This window comes from Telmatherina bonti (genome assembly GCF_933228915.1).
Source record: "Telmatherina bonti genome assembly, chromosome: 20".
Classification (NCBI taxonomy): domain Eukaryota; kingdom Metazoa; phylum Chordata; class Actinopteri; order Atheriniformes; family Telmatherinidae; genus Telmatherina; species Telmatherina bonti.
Window position 1 is genome coordinate 3,483,997 of NC_136618.1, and position 15,874 is coordinate 3,499,870.

At 46.2% G+C, this 15,874-nt stretch overlaps 1 protein-coding gene across 1 annotated transcript in view; it reads right to left on the reverse strand.

Moving 5' to 3' along the window:
• The window catches only part of ahrra (aryl-hydrocarbon receptor repressor a), a gene marked incomplete at both ends in the record, with an annotated part of 142,212 nt that overhangs the window by 11,947 nt on the left and 114,391 nt on the right, over window positions 1–15,874 (reverse strand). Inside the window, 2 exons of the mRNA XM_079259572.1 lie at window positions 6,307–6,440; window positions 6,580–6,724. Coding sequence (XP_079115698.1) covers window positions 6,307–6,440; window positions 6,580–6,724 — 279 coding nt within the window. The remainder of the gene's footprint in view (window positions 1–6,306; window positions 6,441–6,579; window positions 6,725–15,874) is intronic.

Here is a 15,874-nt window from a genome sequence, read left to right on the forward strand (position 1 = left end):
CGTCTGCAACAGTGGGGCTTACAAGCTTCGGCACCACGGAGAGTGACTATTATTTTGAAGTCCATAAAATGAAGTAACAAACCAAGACAACAAGAGGAAAAAAAATTCAGTTACATTGTCACAAATAATAAAGCACATTTAAAGCTGTTCAACACCCCGGATAGCGACCGCATCGCTTTGACACCCAATTAACGATTTCAATTCAGAGCCTGCACAGGCTAAATATAATTGAGTAAAACTGGAAGAGTGACACACATGTTCATGAACACAAATCCAGCATAAAGGTATGAAGTCGTCTACTTTAGGTCTCCTCACCACAATCTGAAGGCCATACGACGATCCGTGAGCTCCGAACTCGTCCACAATGCTCTGTATGTCCATTTTCTTTGCTCTCTCGTCTCTAGAAAACATAGCAAGTCCACTCAGTCTCTCTTGTCCCACTGAGCTCCTCAGGTGGTTTTTAATTAGTTTTAACTTGGAGAATGAGCGCTTAGAGATTGCAACAGTGACGGGAAGAGTCAAAAATAAAAGGATGGCGGTGCAAACCTCACTGAATGTAGAAGTTACTGCTGGGTGGTTGACAAGGTTCATCTTTTCCAGATTGGCAACAGACTCTTCTTTTGCTATCTGGTCCCTGAAAGATGTTCTAAAGCAAGGCAGCCGGCCAGGGAAGCTGGGGCCGATGTCCCGACTGTAGTGCTCACTAAGCCGCTGGGCAGCGTGGTGTAACTCCTCATCTCCTGCTTGCAGCAGTGTGTTGGGGTGAACTGCCTCAAACAAATTCACACTTCCATTTAAGCTGGTGAATCTTTGGGACAGCTGCTGGATGATGATATCAAGATCTCTCCACGTCAGCGAGGCGGCTGTCTTCAGAAAGTTCATCAAAGTGACGTTTAACTTTTCTGGCCCTGGTTGCTTCAAACTGCACTTGACTTCATTTTGTAGCGAGAGCCGCAGTAGCAGACTTAGCCTCATCAAATCGCTCCCTAAACTCCATCAAAGCACTGACGGCGTTTTGCAGAAGAGTCGAGGCTTCCAGAACATCTGCGTCCTCAGCCTGCAGGAAATCTGTGAGGCAGCATTTATACACTCAAGAATCTTGGTTTGCATGTTGACCAAAAATATGAAAGAAAATTTGCTGATGGTATTCTTGAGCTCACTTGCTTCACTGCGCTCCTCTTTTTTGTCACCAGTCAAGGATATTTTGACAAGAGCTTTTCTAATGTCTCCATATCTGTACCTTAAAGCAAAAAGTGCATCGTGTTGTGATGACCAGAGACGTTTCAATGTGACTGTTCTGCCCTTTGGAGTCATTAACTCACTGAGGAGCGCCCATCGTTTATACTGTGACCAAAGAAGTTGTACAGGTTCTCCACAGTGTCATAGAGCTGCTTCAGTCCTGGGACATTTTTAACAGAGTCATTAAGAGCAAGGTTGGGATTATGAGCAGCGCAGTGAACATACCGAGCAAGGGGCTCCCTCTCTGCTATCCTTGCCTGTACGCCTGAATACGCACCCCTCATATTAGCGGCCCCATCGTAGCCCTGTCCACGGCATTTTGACTGATCTATTTCATTTTCCTCTACAGAGCCCAGGAATTGGTTTTCAAGCTCTGAAGCTGATGAGCCCACACTCGCTTCAAAACCCAAAAACACTTCATTGATCTGTATACCTGTTGCAATATCGATGTCATTCTTGGCAACAGTTACGTAACGGTACACCTGGCTCAGATGGTCCAACTTCGACACGTCTTGCGTTGTGTCCATGATAATAGAATGCAGCGGGGCTTCATTTTTCACACGTTGAGACAGGATGAAATGATCTCATCTTGAATCTGATGAATGAGGTACTTCACTGACCCTTCTGGACGGTTAATTAGCTCTTTCAAAACAGGGTTGTAACGAGCTGAAATGAAAAAAATATGATTCACCGCCTCTCTGGACTTTGTATGTGTTGTTTGAGTTTGTGCTTCAGTGTATGAGGTTTTTTTCTTTGTCTCTTCAGACTGCATCATCTAGTGGCACAGCCTGGAATTATGACCTTTTTTCCCTCGAGCGCCCCTATGATCCTAATGTATCTGATCTTATCTGTTATAAGTCTGCGCCGGTGAAAAACTAGCTGTGTGGCCTAAGCTTAAGCTCCGTTCTGTATTCTCCTGTTTTCATTAATGTTACATGTCTGTATGTTAAACCTTGGACGAGCTGGCTTGAACTTTTAATTGCCCCTCGGGGATGAATAAAGTATCTTTGATTTTGAGGGAGGAAGCCGGTCAGAGCTGGCAGGCCCAAACGTGTTGTGAGGGTCTGCTGGGAACGTCTGGCTGAGTCCCCCGTCAGAGCGAGCTTCAACTCCCACCTTCAGCAGAGCTTCGAACATGTCCCGAGTGAGGCGGGGGACATTGAGTCCGAATGGGCTGTGTTCCGTGCCTCTATTGCTGAGGCGGCCGGCCGGAGCTGTGGCTGTAAGGTCGTTGGTGCCTGTCATGGCGGTAATCCCAGGACTCGTTGGTGGACACCAGCAGTGAGGGATGCTGTCAAGCTGAAGAAGGAGTCCTATCGGGCCTTCTTGGCCTGTGGGACTCTGGAGGCAGCTGATGGGTACCGGCGGGCTAAGCGGCATGCGGCTTCGGCTGTCGCCGAGGCAAAAACTTGGGCGTGGTCGAGTACTCACCGATTCTGTTCATAACTTAAGCTCAAGCTCTCGTTTGAGCGATTCGCTGCCGAGTGTGAAGCGGCTGGGATGAGAATCAGCACCTCCAAATCTGGGACCATGGTCCTCAGCCGGAATAGGGTGGATTGCCCTCTCCGGGTCGGGAGTCAGGTCCTGCCTCAAGTGGAGGAGTTTAAATATCTCGGGGTCTTGTTCACGAGTGAGGGAAGGATGGAGCGCGAGATGGACAGACGGATCGGTGCGGCGTCTGCAGTAATGCGGACTCTGCGCCGGTCTGTCGTGGTGAAGAAGGAGCTGAGCCAGAAGGCAAAGCTCTCGATTTACCAGTCGATCTACGTTCCTACCCTCACCTATGGTCATGAGCTGTGGGTCGTGACCGAAAGAAGGAGATCTCGTATACAGGCGGCTGAAATGAGTTTCCTCCGCAGGGTGGCCGGGCTCTCCCTTAGAGATAGGGTGAGGAGCTCGGTCATCCGGGAGGAGATCAGAGTAGAGCCGCTGCTCCTCCGCATCGAGAGGAACCAGTTGAGGTGGCTCGGGCATCTGGTCAGGATGCCTCCTGGACCTCCCTGGTGAGGTGTTCCAGGCACGTCCCTCTGGGAGGAGACCCCGGGGAAGACCCAGGACACGCTGGAGGGATTATATCTCTCGGCTGGCCTGGGAACGCCTCGGGATCCCCCCCGCAGAGTTGGCAAATGTGACTGGGGAGAGGGAAGTCTGGGCTTCCCTGCTTAGGCTGCTGCCCCCGCGACCCGACCCCGGATAAGATGCAGAAGATGGATGGATGGATTAACATAAGCACTGTGTTAAAACCATTGAGATGTTATTTTCTGAGGAGGACACAAGAGCGAACGCTTGTTTGGATGGATGTTGAATGCTAAATGTGCAGATTCTGACTGTTAGGTGGTGATTCTGGATGTGTTTGCCTAGTAGGTGTATTTGTTTATGTAAATTCCTTTAATTATCTGAGGTTTATATCTTGTTTATTGTTATTATTTGCAGAACTGTTACAGCACTGAGTGACCACAACAAAGATGAATGAAGTCATTGGGCTGGTGCCACGTTTCAGTCCAACTTGCGGTCAGATATGATATCCTGGATGAGATCCCTCCAGTTTATATATGAACGGATGTTTAACTGACCAAAGTTGAGTATGGAGACGGAGTTAGCAGAGCTAGCTGTGTGAACTTCATAACATGTAGAACTACTTTTTCATAATTACATAACACATTTTTTAGTGACTTATGTTCAACACAGTTGTGTTCTAAATCCTTTTTTTTTCCCGTGTGAAGGATCACCAAATAAGCATTTTCTTAATTGTACCCATATTTTTTAATGTAGGCTAAAAATATTTTAAAATGTGTATATATACTTTGAACAAATGTCTAAAATTTCATATAATTTTTCAACTGAGCAATCCACATGGTCATCTCTACATGAAATTGTGCAGCAAGGAGAAGCTAAATCTATGGATTACCTGTAAGAAACAGACCAGGTGAGGTTTCACAGGTAAGGATTGGAACATGCAGCCTTGCTAGAGCATGTTGTAGCACTAAAGAGAAACAAAAGCTTGAGTTTGAGGTTGCTAAAATCCAAGCGGAAAAGAGATAGAGTTGAAAACTGCATTTGCTGAAAGTCAAGCAAAGATAAATGTGCTTAAAAAATATGAAAGCTCTGGAGATTGCTACAGTAGCCACACATGGATACAAAAATCACCATTTGGAACTACAAAGAGAGAAGGTTATCATAACGACACCACCCCAAGCTCCTGCAATTACTGACACACAACCACTAATCCAGCATCCCCAAACATTGATGTCATCTCAGCCTGTATCAAGTTATTAGTCTTACAATCACACAAACAGAGGTGATGACATACTAGCAGTCATGCAAAAACACAAGCACTGATGTACAAGTAAACAAAGGACATTCCAGTGTTCAGAGGTGATGCTCTACGGTACAAATACAGGTTACAGCTGGGGAGTCCCAAGAGCTTGTCTGCAGCTGTGCCCACATGACATTTAGCAGAGGCCATGATGAAGCAAGGGGGACTGCTTCAAGAGCAATATGGAGACAAACTAAAGATAGTCAGCACATACATGGATAAAGTGAAATCTGATGATACAGTGGCGTTATATGCTTACTAGGGCTGTGACGATATGCTTTTGTCCCGGTTACATTCTTTGATATTCCAGATCTTTGTAGATTAAAATCAAAAAAGTTGTACAAAACTTCTTTTTGCTAAAACAACACAGCAGCCAGACCATCCTTCTGCTGCTGTGAAGCCCAAGCAGACAAGTAAAAGATCAATTAAAATAATAAAAATGACAAAAAATTTATAATGGATTATTTTTATTTATTTGGAAAGAAAATAGACTTTTTTTTTTTTTTTTTTTTTTTTACAAAAAAACATTGTTTTAACAAAAAAGTCTATTTTAAAAGTGTGCACAATTGAAGCAAATAATCCCAATGTTTGATTTTTCGTTTGGTCCATCTATCCCCTCATGCTTATGCAGTGTATCTGACTGGATTTGTCAACACAACAAAAGACAACAAATATTTGGAAGAAATGAGCAACCCTACCAACCTACGGACCGTGGTGTGAAAACTGCCTTAAAAAATGAGACAGCGATGGCGTGCTGAAGCCTTTTATATCATAAGGTTTATGTTGTGGATGCTTCTCAGTGAAGTATGTCCAAAGAGGGTTAAATATTCACAATGTGTCATGGAACATCCGGAGATTCTGCACTCAGAAAAAGGACAAGTCTCTGTCATGCCTGACACACAAGATGATGCTCATGGAAGTGAGATTTTCAATATTCAGCAACAGTCCTGTAGCCTCACCTGAGGCTACAGAGAGGAGGAATGTATGCTGTCAGTAGTACGAGTGAGAGTTAAATCAAAGCTGAGCGACAAATCTGTGGAAACTTGTGCCTTTTTCCTGGAATCACAGCAACTTTTTGTGTGGAAGGCCTGCTAAGAAAACTCTGTGCTTGAAGAAAGCCAACATGAGTAGCCAGTGCCTCAGCCTAACCCTCTCTCACACTCTGCAGTGACGAGCTCATCCAATGTAAGAAGGTTTTCTCCAAAAGCCTTTCTGGGCTCTTCTATGTGCTGGTTCAGTTTTGTTTATTGCATCTCAGGGTCCTTTTCAGTTTGACAGATTTTTTCTGATCGCTTCCTTTACCGTTACTGGTCTTTTTATTAATGCCAATCTGAGAGGTCATTTATCAGTTCATTCATTAATTCAGAATCTTCTAAGACCGCTCTTCGCCAGGTTATTTCAACATGGTGAAAGAGATGTAGGGACTTCATTTGCATACTCTCTCCTGGACTTCTTGTCATTATTGTCCTTGATGACCATGTACCAGTCCAGAAAGAGGTGCCCCCCCCCCCACACACACACACACAGACTATATTTTAGTGTGTGTGGGCTATATTTCATTTGAATGAAAATAAAAACCTGAAATGAGTGGGACTCCAAGTTTGAGAAAGGGTGGTGCAGTAAGGCTTGATGAAAGCTGCTGGACTCTAACTCAGGGATGATTTGGCCAAACCATTGTTACCATGTTTCACTGAGACATGAGAAGGTGGTTTCAGTTTGTGTTTCCTTTAATTCATCCAGTTCAGACTCACCAAGAATCCAGAAGTGCTGTCCAGGAGACATCTAACTCTGGCTATGAAACATCTGTTGAGGAATCCAGAGAGCTCAGGAGGGATTTCTCCAGCTTCCGGAGAATTAAATAAGCTGCTCACTAGAAACTCCTCGCCTGCAACAATAACAATGAAAGACAGAGACAAGCAAACTGAAAAACAGAAACAATAATAATCTGACATATTGCACTGTGATTTCAGCTCCTCTTTGAATTTTGCATTCATCAGATAATTTTGGATAGTGTCCCTACACACCGTTTCCGGAAGCTATCTGGTTCTCTTGCTGCACTGGTGGTCCCTGGTGTTGTGGAGGACACATGGCCCAGTGGAGCTGCCGTTTGAACTCCTGACGATCATCTATGTGGATGTAGTCAAACACATTTTGGTGCATCACGTCAGTCTGTGGAGAGAAGATTAGAATTTGTTTAAAAAAAAAAAAAAAAAAAAAAACTATATACATACATTTATTTGTATATATATATATATATATATATATATATATATATATATACTGACCCGTCCCTAGTTGAAGAGGTCAGGTTACTGACCCGTTCCAAGCTGAAAATGTCAGGTTACTGACCTGTTCCTAGTTGAAGATGTCAGGTTACTGACCCGTTCCTAGTTGAAGAGGTCAGGTTACTGACCCGTTCCTAGTTGAAGAGGTCAGGTTACTGACCCGTTCCTAGTTGAAGAGGTCAGGTTACTGACCCGTCCCTAGTTGAAGATGTCAGGTTACTGACCCGTTCCAAGCTGAAAATGTCAGGTTACTGACCTGTTCCTAGTTGAAGATGTCAGGTTACTGACCCGTTCCTAGTTGAAGAGGTCAGGTTACTGACCCGTTCCTAGTTGAAGAGGTCAGGTTACTGACCCGTTCCAAGCTGAAAATGTCAGGTTACTGACCTGTTCCTAGTTGAAGAGGTCAGGTTACTGACCCGTTCCAAGCTGAAAATGTCAGGTTACTGACCCGTCCCTAGTTGAAGAGGTCAGGTTACTGACCCGTTCCAAGCTGAAGAGGTCAGGTTACTGACCCGTCCCTAGTTGAAGAGGTCAGGTTACTGACCCGTTCCAAGCTGAAAATGTCAGGTTACTGACCTGTTCCTAGTTGAAGAGGTCAGGTTACTGACCCGTTCCAAGCTGAAAATGTTAGGTTACTGACCCGTCCCTAGTTGAAGAGGTCAGGTTACTGACCCGTCCCTAGTTGAAGAGGTCAGGTTACTGACCCGTTCCAAGCTGAAAATGTCAGGTTACTGACCTGTTCCCAGTTGAAGATGTCAGGTTACTGACCCGTTCCAAGCTGAAAATGTCAGGTTACTGACCTGTTCCTAGTTGAAGAGGTCAGGTTACTGACCCGTTCCAAGCTGAAAATGTCAGGTTACTGACCTGTTCCTAGTTGAAGAGGTCAGGTTACTGACCCGTTCCAAGCTGAAAATGTCAGGTTACTGACCTGTTCCAAGCTGAAAATGTCAGGTTACTGACCTGTTCCTAGTTGAAGATGTCAGGTTACTGACCCGTCCCTAGTTGAAGAGGTCAGGTTACTGACCCGTTCCTAGTTGAAGAGGTCAGGTTACTGACCCGTTCCAAGCTGAAAATGTCAGGTTACTGACCTGTTCCTAGTTGAAGAGGTCAGGTTACTGACCCGTTCCAAGCTGAAAATGTCAGGTTACTGACCCGTCCCTAGTTGAAGAGGTCAGGTTACTGACCCGTTCCAAGCTGAAGAGGTCAGGTTACTGACCCGTCCCTAGTTGAAGAGGTCAGGTTACTGACCCGTTCCAAGCTGAAAATGTCAGGTTACTGACCTGTTCCTAGTTGAAGAGGTCAGGTTACTGACCCGTTCCAAGATGAAAATGTCAGGTTACTGACCCGTCCCTAGTTGAAGAGGTCAGGTTACTGACCCGTCCCTAGTTGAAGAGGTCAGGTTACTGACCCGTCCCTAGTTGAAGAGGTCAGGTTACTGACCCGTTCCAAGCTGAAAATGTCAGGTTACTGACCTGTTCCCAGTTGAAGAGGTCAGGTTACTGACCCGTTCCAAGCTGAAAATGTCAGGTTACTGACCTGTTCCTAGTTGAAGAGGTCAGGTTACTGACCCGTTCCAAGCTGAAAATGTCAGGTTACTGACCCGTCCCTAGTTGAAGAGGTCAGGTTACTGACCCGTTCCAAGCTGAAAATGTCAGGTTACTGACCTGTTCCTAGTTGAAGAGGTCAGGTTACTGACCCGTTCCTAGTTGAAGAGGTCAGGTTACTGACCCGTTCCAAGCTGAAAATGTCAGGTTACTGACCCGTCCCTAGTTGAAGAGGTCAGGTTACTGACCCGTCCCTAGTTGAAGAGGTCAGGTTACTGACCCGTCCCTAGTTGAAGAGGTCAGGTTACTGACCCGTTCCAAGCTGAAAATGTCAGGTTACTGACCCGTCCCTAGTTGAAGAGGTCAGGTTACTGACCCGACCCTAGTTGAAGATGTCAGGTTACTGACCCGTTCCTAGTTGAAGATGTCAGGTTACTGACCCGTTCCTAGTTGAAGATGTCAGGTTACTGACCCGTCCCTAGTTGAAGAGGTCAGGTTACTGACCCGTCCCTAGTTGAAGAGGTCAGGTTACTGACCCGTTCCTAGTTGAAGATGTCAGGTTACTGACCCGTCCCTAGTTGAAGAGGTCAGGTTACTGACCCGTCCCTAGTTGAAGAGGTCAGGTTACTGACCCGTCCCTAGTTGAAGAGGTCAGGTTACTGACCCGTTCCTAGTTGAAGATGTCAGGTTACTGACCCGTCCCTAGTTGACGAGGTCAGGTTACTGACCCGTCCCTAGTTGAAGAGGTCAGGTTACTGACCCGTCCCTAGTTGAAGAGGTCAGGTTACTGACCCGTCCCTAGTTGAAGAGGTCAGGTTACTGACCCGACCCTAGTTGAAGATGTCAGGTTACTGACCCGTTCCTAGTTGAAGATGTCAGGTTACTGACCCGTTCCTAGTTGAAGATGTCAGGTTACTGACCCGTTCCAAGCTGAAAATGTCAGGTTACTGACCCGTTCCTAGTTGAAGAGGTCAGGTTACTGACCCGTCCCTAGTTGAAGAGGTCAGGTTACTGACCTGTTCCTAGTTGAAGAGGTCAGGTTACTGACCCGTTCCTAGTTGAAGATGTCAGGTTACTGACCCGTTCCTAGTTGAAGAGGTCAGGTTACTGACCTGTTCCTAGTTGAAGAGGTCAGGTTACTGACCCGTCCCTAGTTGAAGAGGTCAGGTTACTGACCCGACCCTAGTTGAAGATGTCAGGTTACTGACCCGTTCCTAGTTGAAGATGTCAGGTTACTGACCCGTTCCTAGTTGAAGAGGTCAGGTTACTGACCCGTCCCTAGTTGAAGATGTCAGGTTACTGACCTGTTCCAAGCTGAAAATGTCAGGTTACTGACCTGTTCCTAGTTGAAGAGGTCAGGTTACTGACCCGTTCCTAGTTGAAGATGTCAGGTTACTGACCTGTTCCAAGCTGAAAATGTCAGGTTACTGACCTGTTCCTAGTTGAAGAGGTCAGGTTACTGACCCGTTCCAAGCTGAAAATGTCAGGTTACTGACCCGTTCCTAGTTGAAGAGGTCAGGTTACTGACCCGTTCCAAGCTGAAGAGGTCAGGTTACTGACCCGTCCCTAGTTGAAGAGGTCAGGTTACTGACCCGTTCCAAGCTGAAAATGTCAGGTTACTGACCCGTTCCTAGTTGAAGAGGTCAGGTTACTGACCCGTCCCTAGTTGAAGAGGTCAGGTTACTGACCCGTCCCTAGTTGAAGAGGTCAGGTTACTGACCCGTTCCTCGTTTGACGAGGTCAGGTTACTGACCCGTTCCTAGTTGAAGAGGTCAGGTTACTGACCCGTTCCTAGTTGAAGAGGTCAGGTTACTGACCCGTCCCTCGTTTGACGAGGTCAGGTTACTGACCCGTTCCAAGCTGAAGATGTCAGGTTACTGACCCGTTCCTAGTTGAAGATGTCAGGTTACTGACCCGTTCCTTGTTGAAGAGGTCAGGTTACTGACCCGTTCCTCGTTTGACGAGGTCAGGTTACTGACCCGTCCCTAGTTGAAGAGGTCAGGTTACTGACCCGTTCCTAGTTGAAGAGGTCAGGTTACTGACCCGTCCCTAGTTGAAGAGGTCAGGTTACTGACCCGTTCCTAGTTGAAAATGTCAGGTTACTGACCCGTCCCTAGTTGAAGAGGTCAGGTTACTGACCCGTCCCTAGTTGAAGAGGTCAGGTTACTGACCCGTTCCTCGTTTGACGAGGTCAGGTTACTGACCCGTCCCTAGTTGAAGAGGTCAGGTTACTGACCCGTTCCTAGTTGAAGAGGTCAGGTTACTGACCCGTCCCTAGTTGAAGAGGTCAGGTTACTGACCCGTTCCTAGTTGAAGAGGTCAGGTTACTGACCCGTTCCAAGCTGAAAATGTCAGGTTACTGACCCGTTCCTAGTTGAAGAGGTCAGGTTACTGACCCGTCCCTAGTTGAAGAGGTCAGGTTACTGACCCGTCCCTAGTTGAAGAGGTCAGGTTACTGACCCGTTCCAAGCTGAAAATGTCAGGTTACTGACCCGCTCCAAGCTGAAAATGTCAGGTTACTGACCCGTTCCAAGCTGAAAATGTCAGGTTACTGACCCGTCCCTAGTTGAAGAGGTCAGGTTACTGACCCGTCCCTAGTTGAAGAGGTCAGGTTACTGACCCGTTCCTAGTTGAAGAGGTCAGGTTACTGACCCGTTCCAAGCTGAAGAGGTCAGGTTACTGACCCGTCCCTAGTTGAAGAGGTCAGGTTACTGACCCGTCCCTAGTTGAAGAGGTCAGGTTACTGACCCGACCCTAGTTGAAGATGTCAGGTTACTGACCCGTTCCTAGTTGAAGATGTCAGGTTACTGACCCGTTCCTAGTTGAAGATGTCAGGTTACTGACCCGTTCCTAGTTGAAGATGTCAGGTTACTGACCCGTTCCTAGTTGAAGATGTCAGGTTACTGACCCGTTCCAAGCTGAAGATGTCAGGTTACTGACCTGTTCCTAGTTGAAGATGTCAGGTTACTGACCTGTTCCAAGCTGAAAATGTCAGGTTACTGACCCGTTCCTAGTTGAAGAGGTCAGGTTACTGACCCGTCCCTAGTTGAAGAGGTCAGGTTACTGACCCGTCCCTAGTTGAAGAGGTCAGGTTACTGACCCGACCCTAGTTGAAGATGTCAGGTTACTGACCCGTTCCTAGTTGAAGATGTCAGGTTACTGACCCGTTCCTAGTTGAAGATGTCAGGTTACTGACCCGTTCCTAGTTGAAGATGTCAGGTTACTGACCCGTTCCTAGTTGAAGATGTCAGGTTACTGACCCGTTCCAAGCTGAAGATGTCAGGTTACTGACCTGTTCCTAGTTGAAGATGTCAGGTTACTGACCTGTTCCAAGCTGAAAATGTCAGGTTACTGACCCGTTCCTAGTTGAAGAGGTCAGGTTACTGACCCGTTCCAAGCTGAAGAGGTCAGGTTACTGACCCGTCCCTAGTTGAAGAGGTCAGGTTACTGACCCGTTCCAAGCTGAAAATGTCAGGTTACTGACCCGTCCCTAGTTGAAGAGGTCAGGTTACTGACCCGTCCCTAGTTGAAGAGGTCAGGTTACTGACCCGTTCCTAGTTGAAGAGGTCAGGTTACTGACCCGTTCCTCGTTTGACGAGGTCAGGTTACTGACCCGTTCCTAGTTGAAGAGGTCAGGTTACTGACCCGTCCCTAGTTGAAGAGGTCAGGTTACTGACCCGTCCCTCGTTTGACGAGGTCAGGTTACTGACCCGTTCCAAGCTGAAGAGGTCAGGTTACTGACCCGTTCCTCGTTTGACGAGGTCAGGTTACTGACCCGTCCCTCGTTTGACGAGGTCAGGTTACTGACCCGTTCCTAGTTGAAGAGGTCAGGTTACTGACCCGTCCCTAGTTGAAGAGGTCAGGTTACTGACCCGTCCCTCGTTTGACGAGGTCAGGTTACTGACCCGTTCTTCGTTTGACGAGGTCAGGTTACTGACCCGTCCCTAGTTGAAGAGGTCAGGTTACTGACCCGTTCCTAGTTGAAGAGGTCAGGTTACTGACCCGTCCCTAGTTGAAGAGGTCAGGTTACTGACCCGTCCCTCGTTTGACGAGGTCAGGTTACTGACCCGTTCCAAGCTGAAGAGGTCAGGTTACTGACCCGTTCCTCGTTTGACGAGGTCAGGTTACTGACCCGTTCTTCGTTTGACGAGGTCAGGTTACTGACCCGTTCTTCGTTTGACGAGGTCAGGTTACTGACCCGTTCCAAGCTGAAGAGGTCAGGTTACTGACCCGTTCCTCGTTTGACGAGGTCAGGTTACTGACCCGTTCTTCGTTTGACGAGGTCAGGTTACTGACCCGTTCCTAGTTGAAGAGGTCAGGTTACTGACCCGTCCCTAGTTGAAGAGGTCAGGTTACTGACCCGTCCCTAGTTGAAGAGGTCAGGTTACTGACCCGTCCCTCGTTTGACGAGGTCAGGTTACTGACCCGTTCCAAGCTGAAGAGGTCAGGTTACTGACCCGTCCCTCGTTTGACGAGGTCAGGTTACTGACCCGTTCCAAGCTGAAGAGGTCAGGTTACTGACCCGTTCCTCGTTTGACGAGGTCAGGTTACTGACCCGTTCTTCGTTTGACGAGGTCAGGTTACTGACCCGTCCCTAGTTGAAGAGGTCAGGTTACTGACCCGTCCCTAGTTGAAGAGGTCAGGTTACTGACCCGTTCCTCGTTTGACGAGGTCAGGTTACTGACCCGTCCCTAGTTGAAGAGGTCAGGTTACTGACCCGTCCCTAGTTGAAGAGGTCAGGTTACTGACCCGTTCCTAGTTGAAGAGGTCAGGTTACTGACCCGTCCCTAGTTGAAGAGGTCAGGTTACTGACCCGTCCCTAGTTGAAGAGGTCATTTCTTCTGGGTTAACACTTCTGGGGTTAATCGTGAAAACCTCATAAAAATAAAAACAATGGATCTAATAAAATCTGAAAATAAGACAATAAAGTGTGGCCTATTGAATATTAGATCCCTCCCAAATAAGTCTTTATTAGTCAATGACTTGATAGGTGATCACCACATTGATTTATTCTGTCTTACGGAAACCTGCCCTAATTAAATTAATACTGACAACAACTAATGATATTTAAATTAATTTAAAAAAAAAAAAAAATCTATCAGCCAACCAGAAATCATATAAACCATAATCAATAGTCAAGCCCTGTCTTCCTTCTTGTATGTTTCTATTCTGCTTTAAGTTTCATTTATTGGGGCAGAATATTCCTCGGATCAGCAGAATCAGCTATAAACTGGACCTCAGTGGTTTTACTGAGACATCTCGGCCATCAAAATCACAATGAGTTCATATTTTCTTTCAAATGGTAAAATGTCTTCGTTTCATCATGTAATATGTTGAAATATGTTCTGCTTTTATTTCCGTCCGACACCTGGTCCCACCGTTTGTGTCATTGGGAAGCCATCAGGAGGAGGCTTTACTGAGTGCAGTGAGAGTTTAAAGGCAGCTGCGAGGCCAGTGAGGGCAGCTGTGTTTGTCCAACATTGCGTGACACCAGCTCCTGAACAGCAGTCAAGACCAGCCCACCCTCCCCATCCAAACCAATCGGCTTCCAGCCCACTCCCATCTTCCCTCTCTTTCCCACTTTGCTTTCTGTCATTCCCTGACAGATTCCTCGCTGAGACTTTCTCCCCTTCCCTCTCTCCCTCCTCATCTTCCCTCTCTCCATAATTTCCACAATGGTGGCACGCGAGGCTTTTTGATGGTCTGCCTCTGAAAACACAATCTGTTTCCACGTCTCCATGTGGTTTTGTTCCTACCGGCATTCATCCAGACGGACCAAGCCACTTAATGCCCTTTATGTTGCTTGGAAAATAAAAACAAAACTTAAATTTAACTGACCTACAAAGACTTACTGCTCTAGAGAAAAATTGGTCCAAAGACCAGTGGAGTCTTTCTTTTTGTTTCCAGGATGTCTTCCTATTCTCAGTCAAATCTTATCTTTTCTTTCTTTAATGCATTAAATATAGAACAATCATCCTCCTGACAGCATCTGTGGACTCACAATGAAGCCAGATGTATATAAGACTGTTGTAATCACTAAAAAGTAATAATAAAGATCTGCGACCACAGTTTGCATCCTGGGACATTTTTACTCTGCACCTGGTCCCATCAGTCTCCCGAGCTATCAGCTCATTTCCACACCAGACGTAGAAAACGTAGAAGAAGAAAACAGAGATGCAGAAGAAGACAACACAGAAAACGGAGAAGAAGAAGATGGAGATTTAGAAGTTGGAGAAGAAGAAGAAGACGGCGAAGAAGTAGATTTGGGGTGTGGGGGTTATACCCAAACTAAGCTAGACTTTCTGTGGCAGTTTGTGTGTGTGTGTGCACATACATCCACATGGGAGTAAACTGAAGGCTGTAACACTGAAAAGCACTTTGTTCCAGGTTTGGATGCCACACAGCCGTTGTTATTTATAATTAAAGATGATTTTTTACCAGCAGAATGTTGAACCAATAGTGAAGGATTATTCCACTCATACATGCAAGCATGCATGGTTTAACCTCTTAGTAAACTGTAACCGCACTTGTTCTCTCTAACTGAACGGCGATCAGGCCAAAGAGACAACATCAAACCAGGCAGAATCAACTCAGGACAAGAAGAGAAGAGTGTTGGAAGAAAACTTGAAAACAATATTTTTTTCTGTCTGATGCCTCCCAGCGTGTAGTTGGTTTAACTGGAACATACAGAAGGGTGGGGAGTAAGAGCCTAATCTGGAAAGTTTTTGGTTACATGAGCATAAAAATCTAAGCAAGAAACACCCGTCCATGTCTGATGATGATAATGATTATAAGCTCTTACTCTTTAAATCCTGAATCCCAAAATCTGTTTTACTCCTAACCCAAAGCACCATGTAGTAGGGATGGAGAGATCTGGAAACGGATGGTTTCCAATTCAACTGGACCAGTAGTAGTACTCATACTCGTACTCGTAGTAGCAGTAGTACTAGTAGTAGTAGTGGTAGTAGTAGTAGTCAGTGTGAATCAGATACAGCTGTCAGCTAAAAGCACCATGTAGTGTCCTCGGCATTCTCACCATGTCTGCATAAGTAGGATGCGTTGCAACAAAGACTATTACATGTTTGAACTCCTACCTGACAGACTCTGGCTTTCCAAAACCAGTCATGTTACCAACCTGTTCCCAGTTAAACCAGTCACATTACCAACCTGTTTCCAGTTAAACCAGTCACATTACCAACTTGTTCCCAGTTAAACCAGTCACATTACCAACCTGTTTCCAGTTAAACCAGTCACATTACCAACCTGTTTCCAGTTAGACCAGTCACATTACCAACCTGTTCCCAGTTAAACCAGTCACATTACCAACCTGTTTCCAGTTAGACCAGTCACATTACCAACCTGTTTCCAGTTAGACCAGTCACATTACCAACTTGTTCCCAGTTAAACCAGTCACATTACCAACCTGTTTCCAGTTAAACCAGTCACATTACCAACCTGTTTCCAGTTAAACCAGTCACATTACCAACCTG